The sequence below is a fragment of the Aquila chrysaetos genome, chromosome 5 (assembly GCF_900496995.4).
Source record: "Aquila chrysaetos chrysaetos chromosome 5, bAquChr1.4, whole genome shotgun sequence".
NCBI lineage: Eukaryota > Metazoa > Chordata > Aves > Accipitriformes > Accipitridae > Aquila > Aquila chrysaetos.
Window position 1 is genome coordinate 68989895 of NC_044008.1, and position 27188 is coordinate 69017082.

Sequence of the window (27188 nt, forward strand, 5' to 3'; positions counted from 1 at the left end):
GCTCACCGCCTCAAAGCGCGCACAGGCTTGAGGGTGCAGTGCAAGCATCCCTTCAGGGCATGGGACATCAAATTGGCTGTGGCATTGGATTGATTTCTGTGTCGTAGGGCACAGAAGGTCCCTTCAGGAGTTTAGTGTTACAGTGAAAATCAATAAATAACTTTGCGTACAAAAACGTTCATATATTTAAAAAAATCATTATCTATTAAAAAAAAAAAAGAAAAACAAATCTCTCTATCATTCCCCAGACTGTATTGCCCATACAATCTTTATGGTTCTTGAGCCCTGATTCAGGAAAACTGGGAAAAAAAGTGTGCTTAGAGCAACCCTGTATCAGGGCCAGCCCAGGACCACATGCACAGCTCTCCTGCCCCTCGGGAAGAAGAAGCTGCAGTGAGCAAACCCATTTGGCAGCAGTGATTTCTCCCTGGAGAGGAAAGAAAACAGCAGGGGCTGATACAGGGAAGGGTCAAGAGGGCCAACATAAATGGGCAATACGGAGAGGAAAGATTAAAATGTTTCCCAAAGCCTTTGGTGGTCACCGGTTTGTTTTTCACATCTCTGCAGGGGAGTGATTTCCGACTGGCCGTACCAGAAGTTGAAGTGGTTTCCCTTTCTTTGCCTTCCGCGCCTGCATTAGCCCCTCGTACCTAGCGGGTCTCTGCGTGCAGGCAGGCACTGACTGTCCAAGGGTGCCGAGCACCCGCTGGAGAGTACATCAGTGGCATGGAGTGAACAGGCTTTTAAGAAGGAAGGTGAGTCTCTGCATGAACCAAGGGTAATTACCATGATCCTACTCTGGACACCTTCCTTTTTTTGCCTTTTTTCTTTTAAGCTTTAAGAACTTCAGACACACACATGCACATCCACACACAAGTAGCAAAAATAAAATCTGGACTATGTTTGGATGATCTTCACTGACGGTTCATAAATGCCCCGACACTGCAAGGGGACATGATTCAGGCAGTGCTGGGGACCCCTCGGGACATCTGGGCAGTCTCCCAGCCCTGGGGTAGGAAGAAGGTGGATTGGTTGAAGAGAATCTCATCTTCCTTGTGAGAAAGCTCTTTAGGACATGATGTAGACCTCCAGCAAACTGGCCACTGCATGCATTCGGTAGAAGATCCCAAAGGGCAGGCAAATGTCCACGATGGCCGGCCACATGGAATCACCATAAAAATTCAGTTCTGTGTCATTATCAAACTGGGGCCGGGCACCAAAAGCTGGCATGATCCAGAGCTGTTTAGGGAAACAGGAGAATAACATTGTGGTGAGAAAGCTGTGCGGTACAGCAAGCACCTGCAATCACAGCTACTGAGAGATGGGGAAAAAAAGTGACCTTCTGAGCATGGGACCTATGCCAGGAGCCTGTGTTTACATTAAGATCAAGTATAATCTAGTGCTGTACCCTAAGACCAGTTTGGATTTATGCTCAGAGACAGGCTTGAACCAGGTGCTGGAGCACTCACCAAGGGAAGAACTTGAGCATGTTGTGTGTTAGCATGAACCTGGCATGTTCAAACTCTTTGGATGGGGCAAGTATGGGTAGGTCTCAGCTGGCAGCAGCTTGCTCTCCCCGGGCTTGGGTGTGTATATTTTCCTCAGAAGCCCAGCCAGTGTGCGTATCTGGTTGCATGGGGGTTGTCAGCTCATTCTCTGTAAGCTTATGTGTAAAATCAGTTTGAGGACATGATGTGACTGACTAGCTGGGGATTTGGAGGTTCTGTAGAGACATAACATGTGCTTGGCTTCTTTGGAGGTGCAGCTGTAATCCTATGTTTCTTTTGCAGGGAAGTGTGGTCCCCTGGCTGCTCATGAAAGTGGAAATCCCAGCTGAAGTTGTCAGTGACTGGCTTCTCCTCACAGCAACTGGGATCAGCGTTTGGGCTCCTAGGCCACAGGTTTTGAGAAGACACGTGCTGCCATTTCTCAAGAAAACCCAGACTTCACCCCAAGTGTTTGTCACTTCACATCCTTTCTTTGGGGGTGTAAGGGAGGGGTTTAATGTATTTTATTGCTTTTAATAAGCTAGTCTACATATCCGCTAATAGCCAATAAAAATACTGAAACTGATTCTTCCCTCGTACCCACCGCTTTTATTGTCTGATAGTCTGGTGATAAGTGACAGGTCTATTGGCGTAGCCTAAAATGTCTTAACTCCAGGGCAGTTGCTCTTGCTTTTATGTGACAAGGGAATCGCAGCTCTCCACACATACAAATATAAGTAAGTATGCTTTCTGTATAGCGGAGGCACAGAAAGGACTGTTTTTGCGTGGGCCGCATCCTTTCCTTCACAGACACCTCTCCCTTGTGCTTGCTTCCCTCTCCCCCACCCTGACAAACTCTCCTCTCTGCATGTACTCACTATGATATTGCTCAGCAGGAGGAACATGGAGATCTCCCTTAAGAACTTCCTCCTCCAGTTCATCTTCTTGGGGGCGGTGAGGGACCGCACGAGCTCGGAAGGATGGATGGCTTCAGTGCCAGAGGCAGTGCTAGGGGCCAAGGTGCTGCCGCTGTCGGGCACACGGAGGGACACTGCGTTGATGTTGACAAAGGTGAGTCCGTAGAGATCCTTCTGGTGAGAATCATGCTTGTGGTCTTCCTTGGGGGGTTGCCGATGAAGGCCTTCAATAATGAAGATGTTCTGGAAGGTGTGCTGAGCAATCATTAGGAGAGCATAGGTGAGGTTGAGAGCGCTGATAGCGTCCCTTGGTGTGCTGGCTACAATGGCCACAATGGAGTAGTAAGAAATAGCGTACTGCCCCAAGGCTGCACCCATCAGCAGGGCCACGTCCAGGGTCCTGGTTGGGTTCTTGTGCCGATCCATGTCTCTCTTGTCAAACCGGTAGATGACTGAGCCACCGATGCAGACAAGAGACATCAGGCCCAGACAAACAATGTTGAAGATGTAGTACATGGTGAGTGCTTGGCTCTTCTTGCTGGATTCAGTGCTGGAATTTACCTGCACCTCATAAACTATAAGGACTCCCAAACCACTCACCAGAATGATGAGGCCCAACATGATGCCTACAAAGAAGGTCCTTCGGAAGAGCCTGAACTTCAGGTGATGAATGTGGTGGGAGTGGTGGTCTATGATGCGTCCAACATTCTTCCACATGACGTAGACCATGGCAGAGGCAAAGAGACTGTACTCAATGTTAAAGGGGTACAGCCAAAAGTAGCCGTTCTTGAAGATCTGGCAGATCTGGCTGTTGCAATTGCATTCTTCGGCTGAGCTACTTCTCATTCCCGCTGAAACAAGATAAGAACACACAGATGCAGTGGTATTAAAACAAGGACCCAGCACTTGTTAGCAGCCCTGAAGAAATGGATACTTAGGGTCAGTGAAAAACAAGACCAAGGACAGAAGAATACGTAACCACTTTGAAAACAAGGACACTTCAACCTCAGCTTTCTGTTGCTAATGTTATTTCTGAAGAAGTTAGATGGCAGGTTAAATCTCTCTTTTTCCTTCCCTTCTTTGTTCCCATCCCATTTGTACAGGGCCTTCCACCTTTCTGACTCCTCTGTGATACAGATTAAGAAATGAACATTAAGACCTGGCTTTTAACATACCAGCTCTGTTAAAGGAACCTTCAGCTCTAGATAGGCCTTCTGGAAAGGGATAAAACCTGACTTGCAGAATAATTTCTACCTCATGGTCTCCCTCCCTGGACCAGATGGCTTCACAAATGGGCAGATTACCTTTCAGGATCCATCTGAAGATTTCCTCTGTCATGTTCTTCTTCAACTTTGAATGCGCTTTGTGAACGGACTCATCTGTCACTGCTGACATCCACACTGCTAAGTTTGTAGTCAGCGTTAGCATCAAGCCGCACCTGCAGAAGAAGGAAAAGGTTCATGAGATTAAAGCAATGGCTCTAGACCGTGTTGCTCCCATCCATGTTATAGATGTGCACAAGTTCAGATGGACTGTGGGAGCTGCCTGAAGTGGGCAAAGACTCCAGTGGTCAAGGCTAGAAATCCTTACCCTTGCTTTGCTGCTCTTACTCTCTTCCTATTTTTTGTCCATTCTCATGAGAACTAGCAAGGCCTGATTCCTCTCGCTGGTTTTGGAAGAGCTTCTCAATAGTGAGTAGATTTATAGGTCTGGCTTGGTCTCCAGTAGATCCAGTCTTGCAAAAGTGGACAAGATCTTGTTTTAGCCTGAGGCTTGCCCACTGCATCATTGTCTTCCCCAAGGAAGCAAAAGTCATCTATGAATCATTTTATTTAATGCTAATTATTTATTTAATACTAATCTGCTTTGAGTAACACTTGTATTCTTGAATTGAATCCCAGCCCTGCTAGATCCACAGGTCATGAACCTCAAATGCTTGAGCTGGGATCCAAGGCTAGCTGGAGACTGAGCAGGTTTAATTTTGGCCAGCATTAAGGGAGACGGAATTATCCTCTGCTGCATCTTAGCTGTGTGAGAGAGTGCAGGGTGTGTGCGGGTTTGCGGTGGCCCAGTTCTTCTGGGCCACCGCAATTCAAAGAGCAGCATTGCTCACCTGGTAACGTTCAGGTGTACGTGGACGCAGTCTTTGGCAGAGATCCACAGGAAGTATGTCTGGCAGGAACAAGAAAAGAAATTAATTCCGACAAAGCAAGAAAGCAAATCACGTCATTCTGAAGTAGGGATCTCCCTCCTCAGCAGAGAGCAAGCTGAAGCCATTGCTCTGCCCATGGCCAGCCCCTGTTCCTGCCTAAACTGTCCCTATCTGACCTCTTCCCTCTTTGATATTGTCCCAGAGCAGGTGGTCCTCCGTGTAGGACTTGAAACTGCAAGGCAGTCCCTGCCCTGACTGGCCTCCTCCCTCTCTGCTCTTCCTAGGAAAGGAGACCTGGCTGGATGCAGGCTGCTTAAGAGTTTGTGACAAGTCATCCTGGCATAAACCAAAATGTCACAGTATGGGAACAAGTTTAAATCAATGCCTTAAAGTGGGTTGCCACAGCTGGAAGTTGTCGTGGTTGGAGGGAGAAGATGTGGGCTGGGTGGGGGGTCTGAGTTGAACCACTTGAACTGCGTCCATGAGATCAGAGCTCCTTCCACCTGTGGCTCTGTCTCCATACCCCTCCCCGAGACAGAGCACAACCATCTCACCTGGATAACCACGAATATTGCTTGCACAATGGGGTAGATTATTTTGATCGCAGACAGGCAGCTGTAGAAGCTTGAGTAATATCCTATTTTGAACACATCCATGACAAGGCTGAAAATGGCAAATAGGATCAGGCCTCCTGTTGAGGAACCAAAATATCTGTGGTTGGACAGATGTATGCACATGTGGGCTAATGCAGATAGATGTGAGGAAGAAGAGGAACTATTGCCATGGAGAGGCTTTGCTTCTACCTCTGTTTTTCCTCTCCCGGCACCCAAATTATCTTGGCACCAACAGAATCATACAATAATTTTGGTTGGAAGGGATTTTCAATCAACCCTGTACTCTGACTGGGGCTAACAGCTCTTGCAAGAGCAATGGCAAGGTTGGGAAGGAACCTAGTGTAAAGTACCAAGAGCCCTTGCGGATAAAGGGAGACCTGGCAGTGAAACCAGCGCTGGGACTAGGATCTAACCTTCTGAAGCAGGGCATGCTGCCATGCCCCAGCACAGGAGGAGGAGGCTGTGCCCCAGATGGTTGCTGTTTCCCTTGTAATAACTGATGCCCCCACGAACTGTCCACCCCGCATCTCACCCCCAGCCCTAGCCCCCCAAGAGCTCCTACCTCTCAGCCAGATGGGCCCAGCGTGGGAATCTTTGCAGAGGATGGCATCCGGGCCTCGGGAGGTGCCGACGAGGTAGAAGATGATCCATATGATGACTATCAGCATCATGACGGTCAGCAGGAAGAAGACATCGTAATCGTGCACGGCAATCTTCTCAAAAGCCCCGCTGCTCACCAGCGTGCAGGCCAGCAGGGCTAAGTGCACAGCCAGCAGGATGGAGAACATGCGGCCGCCCTTTTTCCACACTTCCTTGGAGGCAGGAGTGGAGAGGGGCTGATGAGGCTGGTGGCTGAAAGACGCTATCTGGCTCGAAGCCAGGCTGGCTTTATCATCCTTGTGTCCGCAGCCCATGGTGGAGTTGGGGTGTCTGATCTCGCTGTCCTTCCGCCTGGGCTCTTCGGTCATGGTTCAGCTAATGCTTTAGCTGAGGGTTAACGCTGTTGGGAGGAGAGCCCAATGAATGAGAGGCGACACTTCATTTTGAATAGTCCAGGGCTGGACCAAAGCAGGACATGTGATGAGGAGGAGAGGACGTATCAGAGGAAAGGGGAAGGCTGAGACAGTGCAAAAAGAGGGATAAGCTCATTTTCAACCTTTCTTTTCCTGGTTCCCTGAAGGCTGTGTTCTTGCTTAAGATACTTTTGCTTGGGAAGATCCCAGGTCAGTTTAACAAAGCATGCCTCATTGTCACACAATGTTTAGGTGTTTATTGATGCAAGATATTGGAAAAGCACCAGAAGAGCTCTCAGGATCAAACATCCTGGGGCAAACGGCCAATGTGGTTTGATTTCTAAATGTCAGCCACTAAACATTCGAGAAAATGTCATACTTCCTGGCTGAGGAACAGGCCAGCAAAAAGTAAGAAAGCCCTGGGAGTCTTTGGAACCTCACGTCATGGCTTATACCAGTTCCTGCAAGAAAGATGTGAGCTATCTCACTCCCTCTAAGCCCCTTGCCCGTGCCAAGCTCGAGACTTCATTGATTCTCAATGAAAAGCCTGAAACAAAGCAAATCAACCATTCAAAGCAAGCCATTCCACCAACCTGTTTGCTGCCTGGGATCCAAATCTCTGCTCTTGCCAGGCTGAGAATTTTCCCCGTTGCTGCAGCTTAGTCAGCCGAAGAATTTATACCCGTTGGGATGTCTCTGTGATTTATACCATGTCTGGAGCTGACAGCAGGGCTTCATGGGCTTCTCAGAGAAACTCATGTGATCCATTTTGTGCAATAGCTGATTTTGGGGAAGCGGGAGAGAGATGAGGAGATAAGGGTTATTTACCTGGGGAGGGCATGAGGTGACAACGCTGCTAAGCATGGCACGGACCGCTCGGTCGCAGGGTCACGGTCACCACAGAGCAAAACCACCCCATCAAACCCATCTCCCTACAAGCGTGAGATCTCTTCCCTTGAGAGAAGATGGTTAGGTGATGAACTTACCTTTGCTGATGATTTTGGGCTTGGCTTTCTGCTTAACTGAGCACAATAAATGCTGTGCCTCACCCTGTGCTATTCTCATCAGTGTGCTCTACGCCTAGAACGTTTTTGAGAAAAAGGAAGAAATTTGCATTTGTATCTATTCAGTGCCAAGGGCAGCTCACTCTTTTCCCACCCATGGTGGCAACAATGAGGAAGGTTTAGCACTAGAACAGGGCAGGATTTGGGGACTGAAATCCATGTTCCCCTTTGCTGACACACTGCCTTTGACTTCAGGGTGGGATCACCTTTCTCTTGCCCTCAGGAGCCCAACTTCTCTCCTTTCAAGAAGAAAGAAATCATGTTACAAACCACGGCGCAGATGGGATTCAAGCATTTGCCAGGTGAGGGGAGAACTTTTGGTCAAGATCTCTTTTACCCCAGCTGTTATATTTCGGTGGGGGGTGATAGGGGAACCCAGGGCAGTTCTGAGTGGATGGGGACAAATTTTATTCCTTCACGAGGACGCCTCTTTTGGAGATGTCCCTGCTGCTTGCCGCCTCTGGGGCAAGCACAGAGATGGGGCTCTTTGCTGTGCGTTTTCTCAGTCCCATTGCTGCCCACTCACCACAGTGCTCCTTCTTGCAGCACCACAGGGACAGCGTCAAACTGAACTACCTGGGATGGTGAAGGAGAGAGCTCAGGATCTCCCGTAGAGTCCAGGGAGAACTTCATGTGTCTTTCCCGTGCTGCCACCAGCCGGCTGCCACAAGCAGTACTGGGTCTGCCCTGCCTGGCCTCTGCTGATCCTCAGGGGTTCCTCTTTGGGGTGAGTGGTTGATCTTTTCTCAGTCTGTAGCCTTTCCCAGGCGAAGCCCAGACCCCCCCAACCCGTGCAGTGAATCTGAGCTGATAATGGTGATGTTTTGCAGAGGCCAGAGGTTCAGAGTCCCCCTGGGCTAAACGCACTGATTTATCCTCCCTCTTTTGTCCTTAACAGCCAGCAACAGAGGAAAGAGCGTTTTACTGCCTTGGGCAATGCTCCCAGTCCCCCCTGGGAGCCACCATACAGCATAACAAGCTTAATTAATAATAATACAAGAATTCATTAAATAACCTTGGTAATGAATTGCGGACATTACTATGCTGCTTTTCACCTGGAGAGATCCCAGCGGCAAATACCTCCGATGTCTACTACAGCCCATCAGGACTCACCCAAGGAGGCTGAGCGGGTGAGTATGAATCTGCTGATGTGAGCAAACCGTATGGGGAACAGACCCTCTCTCTGGTGCGCTTACAGGTGTCCCCAGGCAGCCGGGACGGTGACTCCATGTCGGTCACCCCGGGGTTAATCACTGCAGCTTGTGTGGGTGCACCTGGGACTGCTTTAGGGCCACCCTGCTGTCTTGGAGCATTTTTTTGCTTACAAAAATAAGCTGTAATTCTCTCTGGTTTTCCTCCTTTCTGCTCGTTACTTTCCAACCCTCTCTGCTGCTGTCTTTCAGTCTTTCCCCATTTTTCCACTCTTTCCCCCCTTTCTCACCCATCTGCTGGGTCTGCCTTCACCCTTTCCAAACCCCGTGCGTTGTCCCAGGACCATGGTGGCAGACGCAGGGTCCAGTCCTGGAGATTTCCATCCCCAGAGGCAGGACGTGGTAGGCAAAATGCACAAGAGGAGCAAGAAATTCCTCCTCCATGACAGTGTGTCCCAAGGGATACGATTCACTGTTGGGCGCAACTGTGCTACGAAAGCTTCGTACTTTGGTCAACATCCAGGCTTGGCTTTGTCTCTCCTGACGGCAGAGGGTGCCCAGGGCCTGGGAATCCTGTGCTGGAGGCATTGCCTGGGGCTGTCCATCTCCCCACAGGGCTCACCACAGCCAGAAATTCTCTGTCAGCATAAAAGACACTGGAGGCCAGACACTGCCCCTCATGCACATCGTAGTAGAAGTACTGAGCTACAGACAGGAGTGGGTTTGGTTTGGGGTTTTTTTTTGTGGTCTCCAAAGAGGGAGAGGGGTGAGGAAGGGCATTTTTCCAGCCTGTATGAGTTACTTTGGGTTATCATGGATTCCGGTTGTGCAGTTTGTTGTGCAATTCCCTGGAAAACAGAGCCCTGTGGGCACAGGCAGGGTTGCTAGGGGACAGGGATGATGACTGGGTCTGCTGTTGTCTTCCTAGTGACACTAGGGAGATATATAGATATAGATATATCTTTTTTTTTTTTTTTTCCCACCAGGAAAAACTGAACTGTGAACACCCCCGGTGTTGCTTTGAAATCAGGGGCAGCCACCAAACTGCTCTCAGCCGTCTCTGCACGAAGCAGGAGCATCCATCCAGGTCCCAGCTGCTGCCCTGCTCTCAGGGGGCTGTGAGTGGAAGCAGCGGGGGCTCGCACTCCATCAGCCCCCGCTTCCTCCCGTGGCTGCTGCTGACCCTCACTCGAGATGGGGTAGCTACGGCGAGGGGTATGCAGGGGTATTGGGTAGGATACAGCCCGTGAACCTTTCTGGCAGCCTGCTCCGCTTAGGGGACATATAGACCCTGGAAGTCATCGCTGCACGACCCTGTGCCCACAGCACTTGGCTGAGCCCGACGCGGTGATGATGCTTAATTGGAGCTTTTAACGTGCCGTGTGGAGCTGGTTGCGTGAAAGGTTTGTTGTGAGGAGCCGTCGGGGCCGGAGGATGCTTAGGACCCAGGGGAAACACTGGAGAGCCTGGCTGGCTGGGCTTGGAGGAGCTCCTGCCTCCCCAGCCGGGACTTCTCAGGTGTCCTGGTACTGCCGCACTGTGCGAGGAGAGCTGCGCCCTCCTGGCAGCTCCCCCTTCCCCACGTCCATGCCCATCCTCTGAGCCCCCCTGGGCACCCATGCGCTCGCCCGGGGACCCCTCCGCACCATGAATGACCAGTACCACCGAGCAGCCCGGGACGGCTACCTGGACCTCCTGAAGGAAGCCACCAAGAAGGACCTGAACTCGCCGGACGAGGATGGCATGACCCCGACCCTATGGGCCGCCTACCACGGCAACCTGGACGCCCTGCGCCTCATTGTCAGCAGAGGGTGAGTGTTGGCGAATGCACGGTGCTGGTCCCGGGGAACAGGGTAGCTGGGACCCCGTCTTTCCCCCTTCCTTGCTCACAGGTCAGCGTGGGTGCAGGTGCCCCACAAAATGATAGCTTCTGCCCATAACAGCCCCGCTCCTGTCCTCCCCTCTGTTATTTTTCTCTCCTTGTGGTGCTTTGAGTCTAATCCAATGCTCCTGATAACTGCTCTTTGTTTTCCCAGCTCCTCTGACCCTATAACCGCTCCTGCCCCAAACCCCGCTTGCAGCTCCCCAGGTGGGACAGGGTCCCCCCCCGGCAAGTGCTTTGCAGTCCTGAGTCAGGTCCTGTAAAGACAGGCAGAGCTGAAGTGCAAGCACATCGGGTCACTGCCACGAAAAAAGCCCTTTTAAATGACAGTGCAGAGAGAATAACTGCTCCTTCTGTCCCAAGAAGTGCTCACATAGAGAGATGTGTGCAGTGCCAGCTGGCAGTAGGTGACACTTGTCTGTTTTACCCAAAGCGAGGTGTCAATATGTGACCCCCGGGCAGCCTGCCATGCACCTGGAGCCCAGGAAATTCAGGAGCAGGATCCCCAAGAGCAGATTTCTTTAAGCTCGGTCTCCCCCGTGGGGGCTGCTCGAAGCTGATGTGTCTCTCGGTACGTCACTCTGGGCTGCCAAATCTGAGGGTCTCTGACTCCATAAGCGTGGATGTGGTGGAGAGAAGGGAGTGGGACTGGGGGGACTTGTCAGACTGGAGGGCTTTACAGCTTGGTGTTGGGGGAACCACACAAGAAGGTCTGTGCTAAGGCAAGATCTGCCATACCTAGTTCCTTCTCGAGCAGTACATGGCTCTCCTGTTCTTACCAACCTCCCAAGGGAGCACATGCCAGCGCTTCCTTCCACTCTGGAAGCTTTTCTGAGCACTTCATCTAAAGGCATCCAAGGTGGGGTGGCCTCTGCCTTGTGTTGAGAGATTGGTGGCAGTGCTGATTTTGATTTCTTTCTAATATTGAATACTGCTGAGGTCAGCAGCCTGGATGTACATCGTGCCTCCTTGGAAGGGCTTTGCTTCTTCATGTTGGTTCAGGGCTTGGTGGGGCTGTCAGCTCTCAACTAGGGATTTTCTGTGTCCACCCTGGGCTGTCTTTGCAGCTCTTGTACCCAAACAGCCGCATCTCCACTGTGCCTGTTCCTGGGCTCTCAGCATCTCCTGATACTCTGGTCTACTTGTGCAAAACCTTCAGCTGGCTCCCCTGGCCCCAGTTAGCCGTACTTACAGGCAGAGCTCCCACAAACATTGCTGTCCTTCCATTGTAAAGCATTTTCTTTTCAGATCCTGGGGTCAGAAAGGCTGTGTACAGAGTCACTTTGAGAAGTCTTTGAGTGCCTGATGCAATAGAAGTGTGGTCAGGAAAAGATGATTTCAGAGTCCAGAGGGAAGGGAGCCAGACATCGCTCTGAGGGATGCATCCCGAGGTGCTCCTGGGCTGAAAGCCCCGTGGTGCTTCCCTGGGTGGGGGCTGTGTGACTTACTGTGTACGTCCCAGGAGAGACTGTGCCCAGCAGAAACCTGCTCTGAGCTCCTGCTGGGAGGTGAATCGCCACCCAGGGCCAGAGAGACAAGGGCAGGAACTCTGGGGATGAGACCCAGAAGTTAGAAATAGTTCCAAAGACTATTTGATGGCCAAAAAGTCAGTCTGAAAGGCCCATGCCGTGGCTGAACGCCCCTCCAGAAAGGCAAAGCCACAGGGCTGACGGCCACGTGGGTGCCAGGAGCAGCGCGGCCGTGTTGGTGGGAATCTTTCCCAGGGTGATGACCTGCCGGGAAGGTGAAGGAGCAGGGTGGAGCGCTGTCGCAGCTTCGTCGCCTCCGGCACCTGAGCTGGCTGCTTGGAGCCAGCGTGAGATCTGGGCACAGTGAAGTGCTGAGCCAGTAGACGTGCCCCGAGGCACTACTACGGTACAGCCAGCACTGAAGTGCTGAAAAGGCAAAGCCTTTCTGGAGGGGCGTTCATCCACGGCATGGGCCTTTCAGACTGACCTTCTATCTCTTTATATCATTATATCTCCTTATATTGCCTGCCTCCATCGCAGGACGCGCTGCAGCACCGCTGCCTGCCCTGCCAACCCATGCATCTAAGCCAGCAGTTTCTGCCTCTCCACAAAGCCCAAGGGCTGCTTTTCCATAGAGGGGCCCCTTTTATAAATTCACATTGGATTAAAAGGTCCTCGTGGGCTCAATCATGTCTGAGTGCAGCTTGGCTGCTGTTTAATTAACAGCCTAATATACATTTGTTCCTGACAGGGAAAATAGCCTGGCAAAAGCCCAGTGCCCTTTACGTGATGGATGGTGGAGCAAAGTGTGCGTCTGTGGGGCTGCAGGATGTGTTTACATTCGTGCATTTATCTCCGCATGTCAGGTCCAGCAAGAAACACCGAATCCTCCTTGCCAGCACTGGGCAGTTATACTGGTGCCCAGACAAGGCAGGAGACTGAGTGCTGGGGCCAGGCTGTTATGAAATGTCCTCGCGAGGCTGGCCAGAAGCACCCTGAGAAATCAGGGCTGTGGGAGGGGGGCTGCTGGGGGCAAAAATCACGGCTCTGATTGTCGCACCCCGCTGCAGGCCAGGCTGATGGGCACTTAGGATTATCCAGGCTCTGTCGTCAGTGAAGGAGCCTCATTCATACACCTGCGTGTTCAGCAGATTGTGGTGTAAGGCTGAAATGGGGAGGGGAAAAGAAAGTATAATAAATCCGTTGGTGGATCCTTGAGGAAAGTTCGTTGTCTCAGCCCACACAGAAGGGGTAATGAAGCAGGCTCATTGCTCTGTCCATAACAGCTGGTGATGTGTCTGTGCCTCCGTGCCACCTTTGCATGGGGATGGAGAGTGCGTTTGGGACGGACGGATCAGCATTGGCTCATCCTTCTTGTCTGCAACACAAAAAGCCTTTTTCTTCCTCCTGGCTGGGCTCCAGCGAGGAAGCAAACTCAATTAACATGATGGCTGGGAAAAGGCAGGCTAACTGGCATTTAGTACTGCAGCTTTTCAGAGGCAGTAATTCTTCAGTGTGGTTCATTATGAAGTGCTGTGGCAGGGGCGGGCATCAGTCCAGCTCCAGTTAGCCACGGGTCTGGGGACCTTGACTGGGAATGGCCAAGACTTTCTTGCGTTGGAGTGGACCACAGAAGTGTCCTTCAGCTAGACAGGTCTGCAGTCAGCTCTGTCACCCGGCTTTTCTTTGCAGAGTTCTGCCTCGGTTTCCCTTCTTACAAAAATGGGGGTCACGGATGCTTTGGATGTTAATGGCAAAGGGGTGCGAGTGGCTCAGCAGTGGGTTGGAGGAGACGAGATGGCTCCTGACATCAGCCGGGCTGCTCGAGAGAGTCATGTTGCCCTGGCTGGGGCAGGGTTGCGGCGGAGGTTGCAGCAAGGCACGTGAAGGTGATGTGCATCCTCTGCACGCCACAGGGCTGACGGCCACGTGGGTGCCAGGAGCAGCGCGGCCGTGTTGGTGGGAATCTTTCCCAGGGTGATGACCTGCCGGGAAGGTGAAGGAGCAGGGTGGAGCGCTGTCGCAGCTTCGTCACCTCCGGCACCTGAGCTGGCTGCTTGGAGCCAGCGTGAGATCTGGGCACGGTGAAGTGCTGAGCCAGTAGACGTGCCCCAAGGCACTACTACGGTACAGCCAGCATTAATAATCACCAGTAACAATAACTGCTAGCCTAGCTTTTTGCTGGTACAAGAGGCAGAGAGCCCTGAGATGAACCTCACCTACAGCATCTGTGCTGGATTTTGGGGGATCTGAACTTGGAGGAAAGCTGAATCCTTGACCTACCACCACCTGGACAAAGCTTGGGATACAGGATCCAAGGCTCTGCTTTGGCTCCAAAACCTCATCTTTTTGGCTCATTTCTAGGCTTTGCTTGGGTCATTGTCCTGACTGGCTATGCCGAAGCCGGTGGGTTTTTTTCCTCAAGCCATAAATGATTTTTATCTCTTCCTATATCCAAAAATGTTTTATGGGAGCCAGAGACACTCTGCACCTAGCTGGCTCCTGGTCTGAGGGCCTGATCCTTCACGCACACCCATGAGCCAGGGGGTGAGCCAGCCCATTGCTATCAGAGGAACTTCACACGTGCGGCCAGGGAAGGACGTATGTAAGTGCCGCTGGATTCCCCGGCTAATTGGGATCCTATTGGAGAAGTGGAGGGGAAAAACCGGCAGGAAGGGAGTGAGTGTGCATGTCACGGTGCAAACGCAATGACTCAGGAGATACGCATGTCCACCTAAGGGGCTCAATTAACAGCGTTTTTAATAATGATTATTACAGGAGTTGACTCAGCACTCGAAAACGCTTTGAAGTTGAGAAGTGCTGCACTTTACACCTGTTATTAAAATACGTTCCCACTTAGTGGACCCTGCAGTCAGCATCTCCCCGTGTGCAGCGCCCTGGAGGTGAAGTTTTGCTCAGACAGACACCTGCCAGAGGGAGGGCCTCATGTTTATTATCTGTGCTGGATCAAACACCTCTACTTTGCAAGACGCCGTTCTTCTTTCCTTCTGATGCATTTTTAGCACCTGCGGCAGACATTTATAGGGCAAACGGACCTAGAGATCTAATTTTGCTCTGATACTCTTGTTTCTAGGCAGTGGAAATGTCCAGGGAAAGCTGGTTTTCATGCTCTTTCTCCTCACTTACTCTCTGAGGTAGTGAAAAGCATGAAGATAGTAGACCTTCAAATAAGAATCCACCAAAACCTCCCTGGCTTTGCTCTTTGCCACCTGAACCAGACAGACATGAGAATGGGCTCGGAGATGTACTTTATGGATCGAGCATCCATACGCTCGGCTTGGGGAGCAAGATTATTTGTAGTGAGTCCGCTGCTAAGTCACTGTCCACATCATGAGTCCACGTACATGTTGGGACCCTCATGGTGCCCTGGCTCATCTGCCCGCACATGTTGGGCACACTTGTGCCCATTCAGAGCACACGTAAACAAACAACCAAGCCTTCACGCGCTGGAGTCCCACTGCCAGCGCAGGCAGTTCCAGTTTCACTGGCTCTTTAATCCAGCTCCATCAATAATTTACTCCTCTCTTGCAATTCATCAAATATTTATCCTCCCCATGAATTTCCCAGCCTGGACATGTCACTACGAGGGTAGAGGCAAGGGCTGGGGAGTTACCGCTCTGGAAACTCGGTGTTGCTGCAGTACTGGCAGCTCCCTCCTCTCCTTCTGCTGGCTTCACGGCTCTTCAACCCTGTGATCTCCTGCCCTTCTCCTCCCTAGCACCCATCTTTGAAGCCTTTTTCTGCTTCTGTGAGAGATGTCAAAGGCTCTGGATACAGAAGTCCTGCAGGGTTTGTGGGTCTTTCTGGCCCTTACACAGTTTTGAGCCTTTTGACTGACTTGCTGAATTTGCCAGCAGGCTCAAGGTTGTACTTACTAAGTTTCTACAAATTTTGTGAAAATACGAGCGTGGTGGAGCTACTGCTGGTAGTCCCACAAGGGGAAAGCTGAGCATACCTCATAGCAGTTCTCAGGCAGTGCAGCCAGGATCTGGGTCCAAATAATCTGCATCTTAACCTCTGGACGCTGTCTTTATCGCTTCTGCCTTTTGCAGAATCATTTTCCTTCAGTGTTACATAGCTGAGATGTCGGCAAAGCCTGAGGATTGCAAACTAGTCATTACACCAGCCGGGCGGCTGAACAGCCGTGTCCAGAGCGAGCGGCAGGGAGCCTGCCCCCAGTATGGGGGGGGGTCAATGTGCTGGACGAGGCTGTTACTGGCTCTTGTGCATGGGTGTTAGTAATGAAGATGCAAAGCAGCAGGGGAAAGAAGTCCCTGAGCTCCTGTGATCTCTGTGCTCTTCCTCTGAAGTAGTTACTCCTGGTGTCACCAGGGCTTGGAGCTGAGGTCTTTGTGGTGGAGGGACAGTGCTAGGTTCCTCTAGAGCTCATGGAAAGGGTGATGTGGAAACGGGCAAGAGCCGTGCGGAGCCAGGGCTCTGTCAGAGCCCTGCTGCCCACGGGGAGTTGCTCTTGAGGGTGGTGGAGCTGCACAGCCTTAATAAAAGGCTTCGCCTTATCCCTGTGCACGAAGGGAGAGCGCCTTGTTGACAGATACTGCTGCTGGCTGCATATCATTAGCACACGCGCTCGGGCAAAGGCTGGTGCCAGCAGGGGTGTGAACTAGCTCTTGTTTCAGCAGATCACAAATACAGAGGAATGTCAGGAGGACAGACTTCCCTTGAATCCTAGGTTGTGTCCGTCCTGTCACGGGAGGCAGGAGATGTGGGCAAGCGGTTGTGCCCCATCAGCAGCTTGCCGGGGTAGGGGCCGGCACGGTGTGAGAGGAGATGCTAATGGCATTAGTCAAGTGTCTAGCTCTTGAGGAGTACAGAAACCTAATCTCCACTTTCTCTGAAACTGGATTCTCAGGATGTGCTAATATCAATGCGCTTCAAGCCATGCAATTGAGATAAGCATGGTACAGCAAAAAACCCCACAAAACCCCAAGGCCAATGCCAGCAACTTTGCTCTTATTCTCTACGGACAAAGTGCCCTCTCATGTCCCGAATTTCCCCAGGCACCAGTGAGGAGGAGGGTGGGAAGGTGCAGCAGCTGGTGGGTTTCAGAACCATTGCTGAGGATGGCCGTATCATGGTGGTGCTACCACCATGGTGGGACCCCATGGTGCCCCACACAGGGTGTGGTGTATAAAGAGGTATTTTGGGATGTCTCTCCACAGAATCTGAATGAAGGCAAGATCTGAAGATAGAATCTGACTAGAATTTGATAGGATGTTTGAGATTTGAAATTTTATAACAAGTTTAAGGTCTGAGCTGGAATCAGCCCTGTATCTCAGTTCTGGGCTATTCAGAATCTGGCTTGCTTCCCTCCAAAAGTTGGTTTGATGCAGGAACATATGTCTCCTGAGAGCTAAATTCAAGCCATGGGAATTACCGCAGACTTGCCTGTCAGGCATGTGATTCCACGTCAGTCTTACACCCCTCCAGAAGACCCTCCCTTAAAATTAAGCTGCAGGGGCCAGAAGCGTGTAGCTTCATATTTCGAGGAGGCAACAGGTCATGGTGCTGATTTGCCCCTGCACAACTGAGAATATCTCAGTAGAGTCTGTCAGCCATGCCTGCATGCTAACTGGTTGTTTTTCATGCTGTCTAGGGGCGATCCAGACAAATGTGACATCTGGGGGAACACCCCTCTCCACTTGGCAGCAGCCAACGGCCACCTGAACTGCCTTTCCTTCCTCATCTCTTTTGGGGCCAACATCTGGTGCCTGGACAATGACTACCACACCCCACTGGACATGGCAGCCATGAAGGGGCACATGGAGTGTGTGCGATACCTGGACTCTATTGCTGCCAAGCAGAGCAGCCTCAACCCCAAGCTGGTGAGCAAACTGAAGGACAAGGCCTTTCGGGATGCGGAGCGGAGGATTAAGGACTGCGTGAAGCTGCAGAAGAAGCACCACGAAAGGATGGAGAAACGGTACAGAAAGGAGATGTCGGATAATTCGGATACCATGAGCTTCTCCAGCTATTCAAGTAGCACCTTAAGCAAGAAGTTCCAACAGATGTCTATGGTGACTTCCCTGCCATACTCACAAGCCACCATCCATGGCACAGCCAAGGGAAAGACGAAAATACAAAAGAAGCTAGAGAAGAAGAAGCAGGTGGACGGGACATTCAAGATCTACGAGGATGGGAGGAAAAGCGTGCGGTCTCTGTCTGGTCTGCAGCTGGGGAACGACGTCATGTTTGTGAAGCAGGGCACATACGCCAGCCCCAAGGAGTGGACTCGGCGTAATATCAGAGACATGTTCCTCACGGATGAAGACACTGTCTCCCGTGCCATAAGTGACCCAGGTTTGCACATGGACTCAGCCCATTCGGAAGTCAGCACTGACTCTGGCCACGACTCCTTGTTCAACCGCCCCGGGCTGGGCACCATGGTGTTCCGGCGCAACTACGTCAGCAGTGGGCTTTTTGGGATCGGCCGGGAGGACACTGGCATGCTGGGTGATGACAACACAGATGGGGTAGGTGTCAAACTGCGGAGCCGCCTGCAGCGCTCGCCAAGTCTCAACGATAGCATTGGCAGTGCCAACAGCCTGCAGGAGAGGAACGCGGAGGAGCTACCCTGGGATGAGGTGGAGCTGGGCTTAGATGATGATGACGAACCAGACACCAGCCCCTTGGAGACTTTTCTGGCTTCCCTGCACATGTTTGAGTTCATCTCCATCTTGAAGAAAGAAAAGATTGACTTGGAGGCCCTCATGCTATGTTCAGACAATGACCTGAAGAGCATCAATATCCCATTGGGCCCCAGGAAAAAGATTGTGGATGCCATCCAGAGGAGACGACAAACTCTGGACAAGCCAGACGTCATTGTAGACACTGAACTGTAAGTAGGAGATGGGGTCTCTGAGCGATTAAACCCTTCACCAGGTCGAGATGTGAATAATGTTAGGTCTTGCTTTCAGCCCACTTGGAAGAATAGGAGTCCGGGTAACCTTAGTGGTTCTGTGTATGGGCAAATTCCTGCTCGTGTGGAAACAATGAGAGTTCAGAGAGGTGGCAATAGCGTTAGTTCATTACTCAACAGCCCTAATGTGGCTGGGCAGGACGTGAAGCCCTTGTTTTGTTTCATAACGTGTATGAATGCAGACTGCTCTGTGGTCTGATTCTTCTGAGTCCCTGTAGCTGGGACTTTCAACCACGCTCAGGCTTGTCTTGACTCTTCACCTTTTGAAGGCGTTAGGAAATCAACCGCAACTCCCGGTGGGAGCAGGCTGACGGCAGGGCCCGGTGGCATTGGGAATCCTTCCCCAAATGCTTGAGATCTTACTCAGACCTTTGGAGATTGCATGTCTGGGTTGGAGTTGTTGCTCTTTTATGGTGTTTCCAAGGATTGGTTGGTTTGGTTCGAAGGACCACGTGCCTGCCATAGAGGTGAAGGGAAGGCACTAGTGTGGGTCTCCCCACTGTCACATCTGCTGACGCCCCAATCCACTGTGTTCTTCGGGCTTCCCAGCCTTCAAATATCTGTGTGCTTCTTGCTGGTTTTACAGGCTTTCAGTGCAGCTCAGTCTTGGATCCTCAGGGTGCTGACAGATTTTTCTCTTTCACTTTGCAGATAGCACCATCGTCATTTTATTTTATTTTTTTTTTTAATGATCGAGAAATAAACCCAGTTCTAAGTTGCCAGAAAACACAAGCCAGAGACTCCCTTCCTGGGGCAGCTGAAAGCTACAGCCATCCCCACCAGTCCCTCTGGACTGCCCTCCTGCTCCGTCGCTCTGCTCCCTGTCTGTGCGATGCTCCCAGGCGGTACCTGGTACGGAGGGACGGCTCCTGAGATCGGCCCAGGCAGCTCCAACCTGCCAACCTTGAAGGGACGATGGTCGCCTGCTCGCTGGAGGAAGAAGTGAGCTGCACAGCTGGCTAGGACACTGTGCTGTCACAGGCTGAGACCACACGAAGCCATGAATGGAAGGAGATATGTGATGGTATTTTCAAAGGGACCCAAAATAAATAATTACAATCCATTCCTTCTTGAGCAAGTGGTTGATTTGGGGTTTGGGCTGGAGAAGCAGAGGGATGGGGGTATTCTGGTCTCTCTCCTGGTTCTCGGTTGCATTGTTTGATGCTGTGTTTTTGGAAGGGAGTTTTGATTACCATGGCTTGGGGCTGTTCAGCTTGAGACATGCCAGCCCTGACTTTAGCCAGCAGGTGCACGTCCGTGAGTCCAGTCTGTGCTGTCTTGAGGGTGACAATCCAAAATTAAGATGGTGGTTTGAACATGTTGATTGTTGCTTTCCAGTGGTCAAATGGCTGTCCCACAGAGGCAATATTTCTGTCCCATCTCTCCAGGGCACTGAGCTACATCAGCAGTTTGTGTGCCAAGGACCTTGACTTTCACCTCCAGGAGTGTCCCAGGACTGAGCATAGCACCGGGCTGCAGCCCAGAGCCTTTCCAAGCATCTCTGATGCATGAGTGCTCAAAATGCATCTCTGAGCCATAGCATTAGGTGTTCTGCATGGACCCATCGCATCTCTTGCTGACCATTGCACTCTCTTTCTGAGCCCTCAACTCCCTGCTCCACTGCACCATTTTACGTACGTGATCTACGGATGGCTCCTGGGTGGCAGGAGTGTTTCTGGGGTGCAGCAGCAGGATGGAGACCTGGGCAGTGACATATCCTGATGGGAGAGAGTCAACAGCCCCTTGCCATGGGGTGCTGGCAACATGCCTGTTCAGGCTGTGATGCAAACTACCAGATCAGAGAAATGCCGCATGTTGTTACTGGTACTGCTTATCCAGCCTTATCTCAAGGATGCAAATGATAAGGAATGACCGGAGCACAGTGACTCCTGGCAGTCTGTATGTGCTCACCCTGGGTCTGGCTGGGATCTGGACCACCCTTGTACCTTCAGAGCTGTGGAGACTGTGGCTTTGTTGTTTGGAGGATGGGGATTTGCTTGGTGTGAAGCTGTGCTGCTCCCTGCCCTGTGCATGCCCTGGATATGTGTGTGTGTGTGTTTAGGGGAGGAAAAATACTCTTTGCAAGCAAGAAATACTCTTTGCAAGGTGGCTTTCTGTCCTACTGCCCCCCAAGTGGCTGAAGCCCCACCAGGAGAGGTGTGGAGTCCCAGCCTTATGCCACTGCACACAGAGATGCTCCAGCATCAGCTAAACACCAGTGCTGCACAGAAAGTCCAAGATCTTTCTGCAAGGATGCAAACTGAGAAGGAGTTTTTCAAAGTGATTTTTAGAGCTAGAAGTGCTTTTATATTTGAAATGACAAGTTCTGCATAACTCTTGGCTTGATTTCCAGGCAAAAGGGCGAGCAATCAGCTGTGCTGAGTCGGCGAGTTCTCTGTGAAGGCTGCACGGCGCCAGGGCCCCAGCACTATTTTCTTTGGTCCCTCTCCAAAGATCGGGCCTGCTGTCCCAGCGGAGAGAGCAGTGGCTCAGCTCGCTAATGTCACAGCTCCCTCTGCCGGGACAGGCTCTGGAAGAGCAGGATGGGACCCACTGCTCACTGGGGCTGCGAGGCAGCAGGGATGCGGCGGGGTAGAAGGATGGCTGCCAACTCCTGCTGGGAGCAGGAGCCATAACTTAAAGCCAATGTTCACGTGAGTTTACAGCGGCTAAATTCACCCCCATCCTCATGCACATGTGTGACTTCATCCAAGCCCTCTGACCTTGCTCTGGATAACCAGCACAGCACCAGCTGCCCACCACGAACCAGCTCCCAGCTCCAATTTCCCCAGGGATGAACTGTGCCTTTGGGTTTGTGCCGGACATGGGAGGGGAGCAATTTGCCTTGGCTCATATCGTTGTCACTCCAGTGCAATGGGGACCAGTTTATCCCAGCGGATAACAAGGAGACGTGGATCTATTGGCTTGGCACCTGCCAGAGCCTTTTGCGGGCTGGGCACTGGGATGCAGCGGGTATTTGGGGGCTGCTGGGCAGCTGGGGTTTGCACACTCCCTAACTTTGTCTTTTTGCTTAGGAGCACCGAAGCAGTTGCTGATGTTGGGCTGATGCTGACAGAGATCCCTTCTCCCCACCTGTCTTTCCTCCAAAGAGCCAGTGAAAAGGTTTGGTGACGTGACGGTACCCAAGAGCCATGCGACACGTCCCCGCGCAGCTAAGACCAAGCCCAGAAACGCCACTTGGGATTGCTGAGCCCGGAGACCAACGCGGTCACCGCCACAACTGCAGGGAGAGACCAAAACTGAGCTGTGGCACCAACGCAGAGTTGCAGAGCCCAAGAGATGGGCTCAGACCCACAGCTGCCCCAGGTGGGGTGAGGAGGACAGTCTGTGGGTACAGGGGTGGCTGTCAGAGGCACCGGCAGCCCCAGAGCAAGCGCCTGCTCTTTGGGCTCATGCGTGTTGCTTGGCTTTGGGTTTGGTCCTCGGTTTTCAACCAGGTTGTCTCCCACGAAGTGTGGGGATGCAGCCTTGAAGGACAGGGCGTTCAAACCCCCCAGCCCAGGAGAAGTCCCCCGGTTTCCAACTCCCCCGGCCGGCTGGGTTGCTGCATCCCACCAGGCTCGTGATGGAGCCAGGCTCTGCTTGCCCTGGGCATGGGGAGGGGACGTGGCTGTCCCCAGCTCCTCAGCACAGACGGACCCCATCAATGCTCTGCCTGTCCGGAACCTGGCCTCCGTGGGGGAACCTTGCCGGTGCTAATTGCATCTGCTCCATGGCTGAGAACAACAAGCTCCTTTCGGAGAGGGTGCTTGTGAAAGCAGGGTGGAGGCCAGGGCTGGCACACCCTGGAGAACACCCTTAAATACCCTCCCAAACAGAAACCGAGCCAGGCGGCAGGTTTCCCCGACCCGGTGCTGCCAGCGAGCAAACACCGGCCTTTGTGCCTGCCCGCGGCACCTGGGCGGTCGGACACGGCGCAGGTCCTGCGGGCACCGGGGCAGTGGATGGCAGCATGTCCCCAGGAGGGAACCTGCGATCCTGGGGACGGTCATCCTTTAACGCCCCAAGCCACGAACGCCAAACTGCCCTGTGCCTGTGTTAAATTGGGTTTCCTAGCAAAACCAGTCCCCTGGGTTTAGCTTGGGCATGTGTTTCCCTGTCCTCGATGGGGCAGGAGGTGGTGCGTAGGGAGCAGAGCGAGGTCAAGGGGCCGTGCCAGCGGTCTGGCTGTAGCACGGACACCCCATCCTTGAGCCAGACAGCCCCGGCTCCTCGACTGGAGGAGCATCACTCACAAAAGTGATGCCGATTCACAGGCCCTGCCCTTATCCCCATGTGGCTGCTGTAAGGGGGTTGTGTTGGCACTCGCTGTCACTCAGGTGCTTTTGTCTCTCCATCCTTAGGAGCTGGCTGGGTGCCCAGACTGCAGTCTGGAGGAGGGAGAAGGCAGGGGAGGTTTTCAGGGATGACCGAGGGTGTGCAGCGATGGTGTTGGAGATGCAGGTTTGCAGGCGCCTAGTGAACGTTGCAGCATCCCTGCTTGGCTGCTGAGTACTACGGCTGGCCCCGGGCAGGGGGACATGGCTGCTTCCCCCAAGCTGCTGGCAGCACCAGGGTTATTGGCTGTTCCCCTTGGATGGCACATATGCTTAGCCATGCCACGCGCGGGGCTGGCATGGGAACCGAGAAAGAACATTGCCCGCAGGACACCACGTAGGTCCTATGGGCAGAGGAGACCACAGGGAGGCATCTCCCTTGGGCTGGAGCACCTAGTCCTCAGCCCTGCCTAATGCTCCTCTCCTCCAGCCTCACCTGGAGCCACTGACAGCCACAGTGCCCACACCGGAGGGTGACGCTGGGGTCTGGGACCTGCCAGGCCAGCGCGGGCCATTGCATGCCACTTGCTTAAGTATTTCCTGCCCATCCCGCCGGGGATTCACTTCCTGGCTGAGCGGCTGAGTAACGTGCGGTGGCAGGAACGGAGGCGAACGGGAAGGGGCTCCGTGCAGAACACCCACGGCATGCCCCGGCTTTGCCATGCCTCGCACGATGTCCCCCCGCCCCGGCAGCTGAGCGCAGGGCTGGATGCAGCATTGATACGGCCCGGGTTGGATGCAGCACCTCACAGGGGCTTTGTAATGGCTTTCGGGACCCTCCGGGGCTGTTCCTAAAACCAAAGTGCCCCAAAAGGCAGCAACGTGGACACGGCTCAGCGTGCCCTCCCTGAGAGAGAGCTGCTGAGTAGGCCAGGAAAGCGGGAGAAATGAAGCGTTGTTTTCTTTTAATGCTGGCTTTAGGTATTAACAAGGCAAATTATTTCTACACCTGCTTCATGCAATTCATAAATGTCAGCAAAATATCAGGTGATGCCATGAATTCTGCCACCAAGTGTCTCGGGGCCGGAGTGAGCTCCCTGGTACCCATCGTCCTGGTACCTATCGCCCCGGATTGCTCTCAGCCGGGGTGGCCGGAGGAGCACAGGGATGCACTCGCAGACGGCGCTGAGCATCCCTTGGGGGGAGTCAGGGCAGAGAAAGATGTGGGGCATCACCGGTGCCCCGGGCCTGTCTGCCTTAGGTGGTCTGCCCGCAGTTCGCTCAAGGTGCAGGGTAGGGAGATGCTCCCTCCTGGGTGTTAAGATAAAATCCCCGGCTGCTGCTGAATGAGGGTCAGGTGCAGGGCAGCACCTCCCACGGGGCTTGGTACAGGGCCAGAGCACAGGTTTGCTCTGTAATTGTGGGGTTGTGGCTGCAATAACTTTTTCCAGCCTCAGCAGGGGTAAAGAACTGTTTCTGCAGAAGCGTGAAAGGAATTGCCCCAGCTGCGAGACCCCCCAGAGCCCCTCGACGCTCAGGCTGGGTGGGCTGGGCGTTAAGGGGGAGCTACAGGCTTGCGTGGAGCTGGAAAAGCCAGACATCTCCCAGGCTCCTTCCCCAACAGCATGGAGGGAGGGAGGGATTTAAGGGCTCACTGGGGACTGCGAGTTGGGGTGAAGATGTGGCTGCGGTCAGGTACGTGGCATTGGTCTGGATACATCCCGCTGAGCACTGATGATGCTACTGGGGATAAGTGTGCTTCGAGCACAGGCACCGCCTGATCTCTGTCCCCAGCTGCTGAGCACCCCTGGTCCCCGTGAAACCTGGACTCCTGGCTTGCTCTGGCATGGCCCTGAAATCAGCAGTGAGGATGTGCTCATGCCCAGCACTGCTGGTGGGGATACCGAAGCTGCGGAGAACTGTGTTTTAGGAGGACTTGACTCCAACTCCAGCTGGCTCTGTGCTGCTCCACGTGCCGAGGTGAGGGCACCGAGCAGCCCCGCACAGCCCCCAGACATATCTCCTGCGTGAACAAGGGATCAGCTCAACAGGGAGGCATGTGGGTCCCAGAGGTGACGGCGGGTGGGAAGGGAGTGGGAAACCCTATGTAGCCGGGGCAATACCGACACCAACTCCTCAGTAACGCTGCTAGCTGAGACCATGCGGTCGGCTGGGACGAACACGGGCGCTGCAGGATTGGTGCCCTGGACGGCCCGTACATCCTGCCCCGGATGCTTCAGTGGGAGGAAGGTGGGCAGCAAAGGCACCGGGGGGGCTGCGTGACCCCCAGCTTGCGTGGGGTGAGCCAGAACCCATCGACGCACGTGCTGCCTTGTCCCACATCACCTCCTGCCCCACTCACGGCAGAGCCCTGCGATGCCAGCCTGGGCCCTGGAGCAGCTCCGAGAGCCGGTGGCGATCACGGATTTCTTCACTCTCTCCCAGCCTCCTGCTTTTTCAAAGGGATGGGACAACCTTCTCGCTGCTCCTGTTCCCTGAACTTTGTCTGAGCTTTAACACTTTGACAACAACTATATTTTCCTGCTGCAGAACACCGAGCTCCAACCCAACAGTGCTCTCCAAAGCCGGCAGAGCCACCCAGCCCCGAAGGTCCCGGTGGGACCAGGAGCGGCTGTCACCGGAGGAGACACCCGGGCAAAGCCTGGACCACGCAACCCCCCGTGGTACTGCACCGGGCTGGAGCAGCACGTGCAGGGCAGCAAGGAGGCGATCCAGCCCAGAAACCACCTAAACCCAGATGATAAGTCCTACGCAAGCATTTAAGCACTGGTGGGGATGAATTTCCCCGGGGGGTCCCCTCCCCGGTTCTGGCGAGGCTACAGCCTGCCAGTGCCCGGGTGGAGGTTGCAGCTGGGCACCGCCGGCAGCGCGCTGAGCGCAACGCTGCTCTCGTCCAAGGACGGGCTCTGCCTTCGCGGGAGGCGCCGGGGACGGATCCGGCTGCTACAACATCCCTTTGTTCCCCACCCATTATCTCACCGCTGGGAAGCGGGAGAGCTTGGCCAGCGCGGCTGTGCCACAGCAAACCCAGGCGCTGGCAGCGGGGACCCTCGCCCACCCTCACCCTCTCCCGGGCTCTCCGGCAGCGTTTTGGAAACATGCCCGCGGGCGGGATGGCTGACCTCCACTTTTCCCCGTCCCTGGTGTGTAGTGCCGTCGGCCACGGGCAGTGCTGGCGAGAAGCACGGAGCGCGCGGGAGCTCCAACGAGACGGCGAAAGGCCTGAGCGGGGCAGAGGAAGGATCCTGGCAGCTGGCCTGGATGCTGCCTTTTACGTCAGCTGTGATAAACCCCCAACCTGGCCTTTCTCTGCAGCCACAAACAACCCCTGAGCTTGGCACCGGCCGCTCGGCTGACGTGCCGGCACCCGGGGGCGGCTGCAGTCCGCTGTACCGGAGTCAACCGGGGCTGACGGCCCCAAACCCTTCTGGGTCCCCAGCACAGGAGACCTCCCACACAAACACCCGTTATTTCAGCCACCCCGGCCCCGTCGGTGTTTCGGAGCACACTTCCCGGGGCGGGGGGCTCCCGTGGGGTCCTGCAAGGCCAGGGAAGGCTGAGCAGCACGGCCGTCCACCCGGGGAGGGACGGGGAGATGCACGGGGCGGCCGTGGCCCCATCCGAGCCGCTACCTTTGGAGCGGAGAGCCCAGCCCTCGGCCCCGCTCAATAACCGAGCTAACGAGAGCCGCTGTCAACAAGTCTGCAGCTCCCCAGCCCGCACGGGGAAGGACGCCTGCTCGAGGGACCCAGGAGGAGAAACCTGTTTCACTGACCTTGCTCCATCACCGCCTTCCTGGCTGCGCCGTGGGCGAGTTCGGGGCTGCGGCGGGGGGCGAGCGGCTCGGACGCCCCTCAGGGACACGGCGAGGAGGAGGAGGAGCGGGGCCGGGGCCGCATCGCCGGTGGGTCAGGGTGCTGGGGGACGTGCCGGGCGGGAGAGCGAGACCCCGCTCGGTCGATGCCGTGTCTCGGCGTGGCTCCTTGCCTGCCTGCGGAGCCTTGCTCCACCCCTCATCAGCTAATAAAGCCTCCGCCGCGCCGGTCCCTCCTTTGCCACTGACTCACAGGCTGACCTAGCCCAATCCCCTAACTGCCCCGCACCTCCATTTTCTGACCTATAAAGCAGGGCTCGTCCCCACAGCTCTCCCGCTTCCTTACATAAGAGCACCGAGCACCAAAGC

The 27188-nt window shown here is 53.8% G+C and overlaps 2 protein-coding genes across 6 annotated transcripts; one reads left to right on the plus strand and one right to left on the minus strand.

Moving 5' to 3' along the window:
* Positions 1-908: 908 nt before the first annotated feature.
* On the minus strand, positions 909-27041 carry OTOP2 (otopetrin 2). 3 transcript variants are annotated; one of them, XM_030013056.1, is made up of 8 exons: positions 26781-27041; positions 6777-6963; positions 5733-6170; positions 5111-5247; positions 4518-4576; positions 3709-3842; positions 2366-3255; positions 909-1239 (listed from the first exon to the last, which is right to left on the minus strand). In XM_030013056.1, the coding sequence occupies exons 3-8, from the start codon at positions 6136-6138 to the stop codon at positions 1069-1071; spliced, it is 1797 nt and encodes a 598-aa protein (XP_029868916.1). In that variant the 5' UTR covers positions 6139-6170; positions 6777-6963; positions 26781-27041; the 3' UTR covers positions 909-1068. The 3 variants fall into 3 exon arrangements, with proteins under 3 accessions (XP_029868916.1, XP_029868914.1, XP_029868915.1); XM_030013054.2 differs by lacking the exon at positions 909-1239 and having other exon boundaries at positions 2082-3255; XM_030013055.2 differs by lacking the exons at positions 909-1239; positions 26781-27041 and adding an exon at positions 26128-26208 and having other exon boundaries at positions 2082-3255.
* On the plus strand, positions 8287-19770 carry USH1G (USH1 protein network component sans). 3 transcript variants are annotated; one of them, XM_030013070.2, is made up of 4 exons: positions 8287-8377; positions 9385-10209; positions 17385-18626; positions 19359-19770. In XM_030013070.2, the coding sequence occupies exons 2-4, from the start codon at positions 10046-10048 to the stop codon at positions 19360-19362; spliced, it is 1410 nt and encodes a 469-aa protein (XP_029868930.1). In that variant the 5' UTR covers positions 8287-8377; positions 9385-10045; the 3' UTR covers positions 19363-19770. The 3 variants fall into 3 exon arrangements, with proteins under 3 accessions (XP_029868930.1, XP_029868932.1, XP_029868931.1); XM_030013072.2 differs by lacking the exon at positions 19359-19770 and having other exon boundaries at positions 17385-18630; XM_030013071.2 differs by lacking the exon at positions 8287-8377 and having other exon boundaries at positions 9241-10209.
* Positions 27042-27188: the final 147 nt, after the last annotated feature.

What these genes read in the sequence shown, in the direction of transcription:
- OTOP2 (XM_030013054.2), bottom strand. Translation starts at nt 6,138, where the DNA reads ATGACCGAAGAGCCCAGGCGGAAGGACAGCGAGATCAGACACCCCAAC. An exon ending in CAATATTCGTGGTTATCCAG is followed by an intron (nt 4,577 to 5,110) that starts GTGAGATGGTTG and finishes TGTTCCTGCCAG; the next exon opens with ACATACTTCCTGTGGATCTC. An exon ending in CTTCAGATGGATCCTGAAAG is followed by an intron (nt 3,256 to 3,708) that starts GTAATCTGCCCA and finishes ATCTTGTTTCAG; the next exon opens with CGGGAATGAGAAGTAGCTCA.
- USH1G (XM_030013070.2), top strand. Translation starts at nt 10,046, where the DNA reads ATGAATGACCAGTACCACCGAGCAGCCCGGGACGGCTACCTGGACCTC. An exon ending in CGCCTCATTGTCAGCAGAGG is followed by an intron (nt 10,210 to 17,384) that starts GTGAGTGTTGGC and finishes CATGCTGTCTAG; the next exon opens with GGGCGATCCAGACAAATGTG.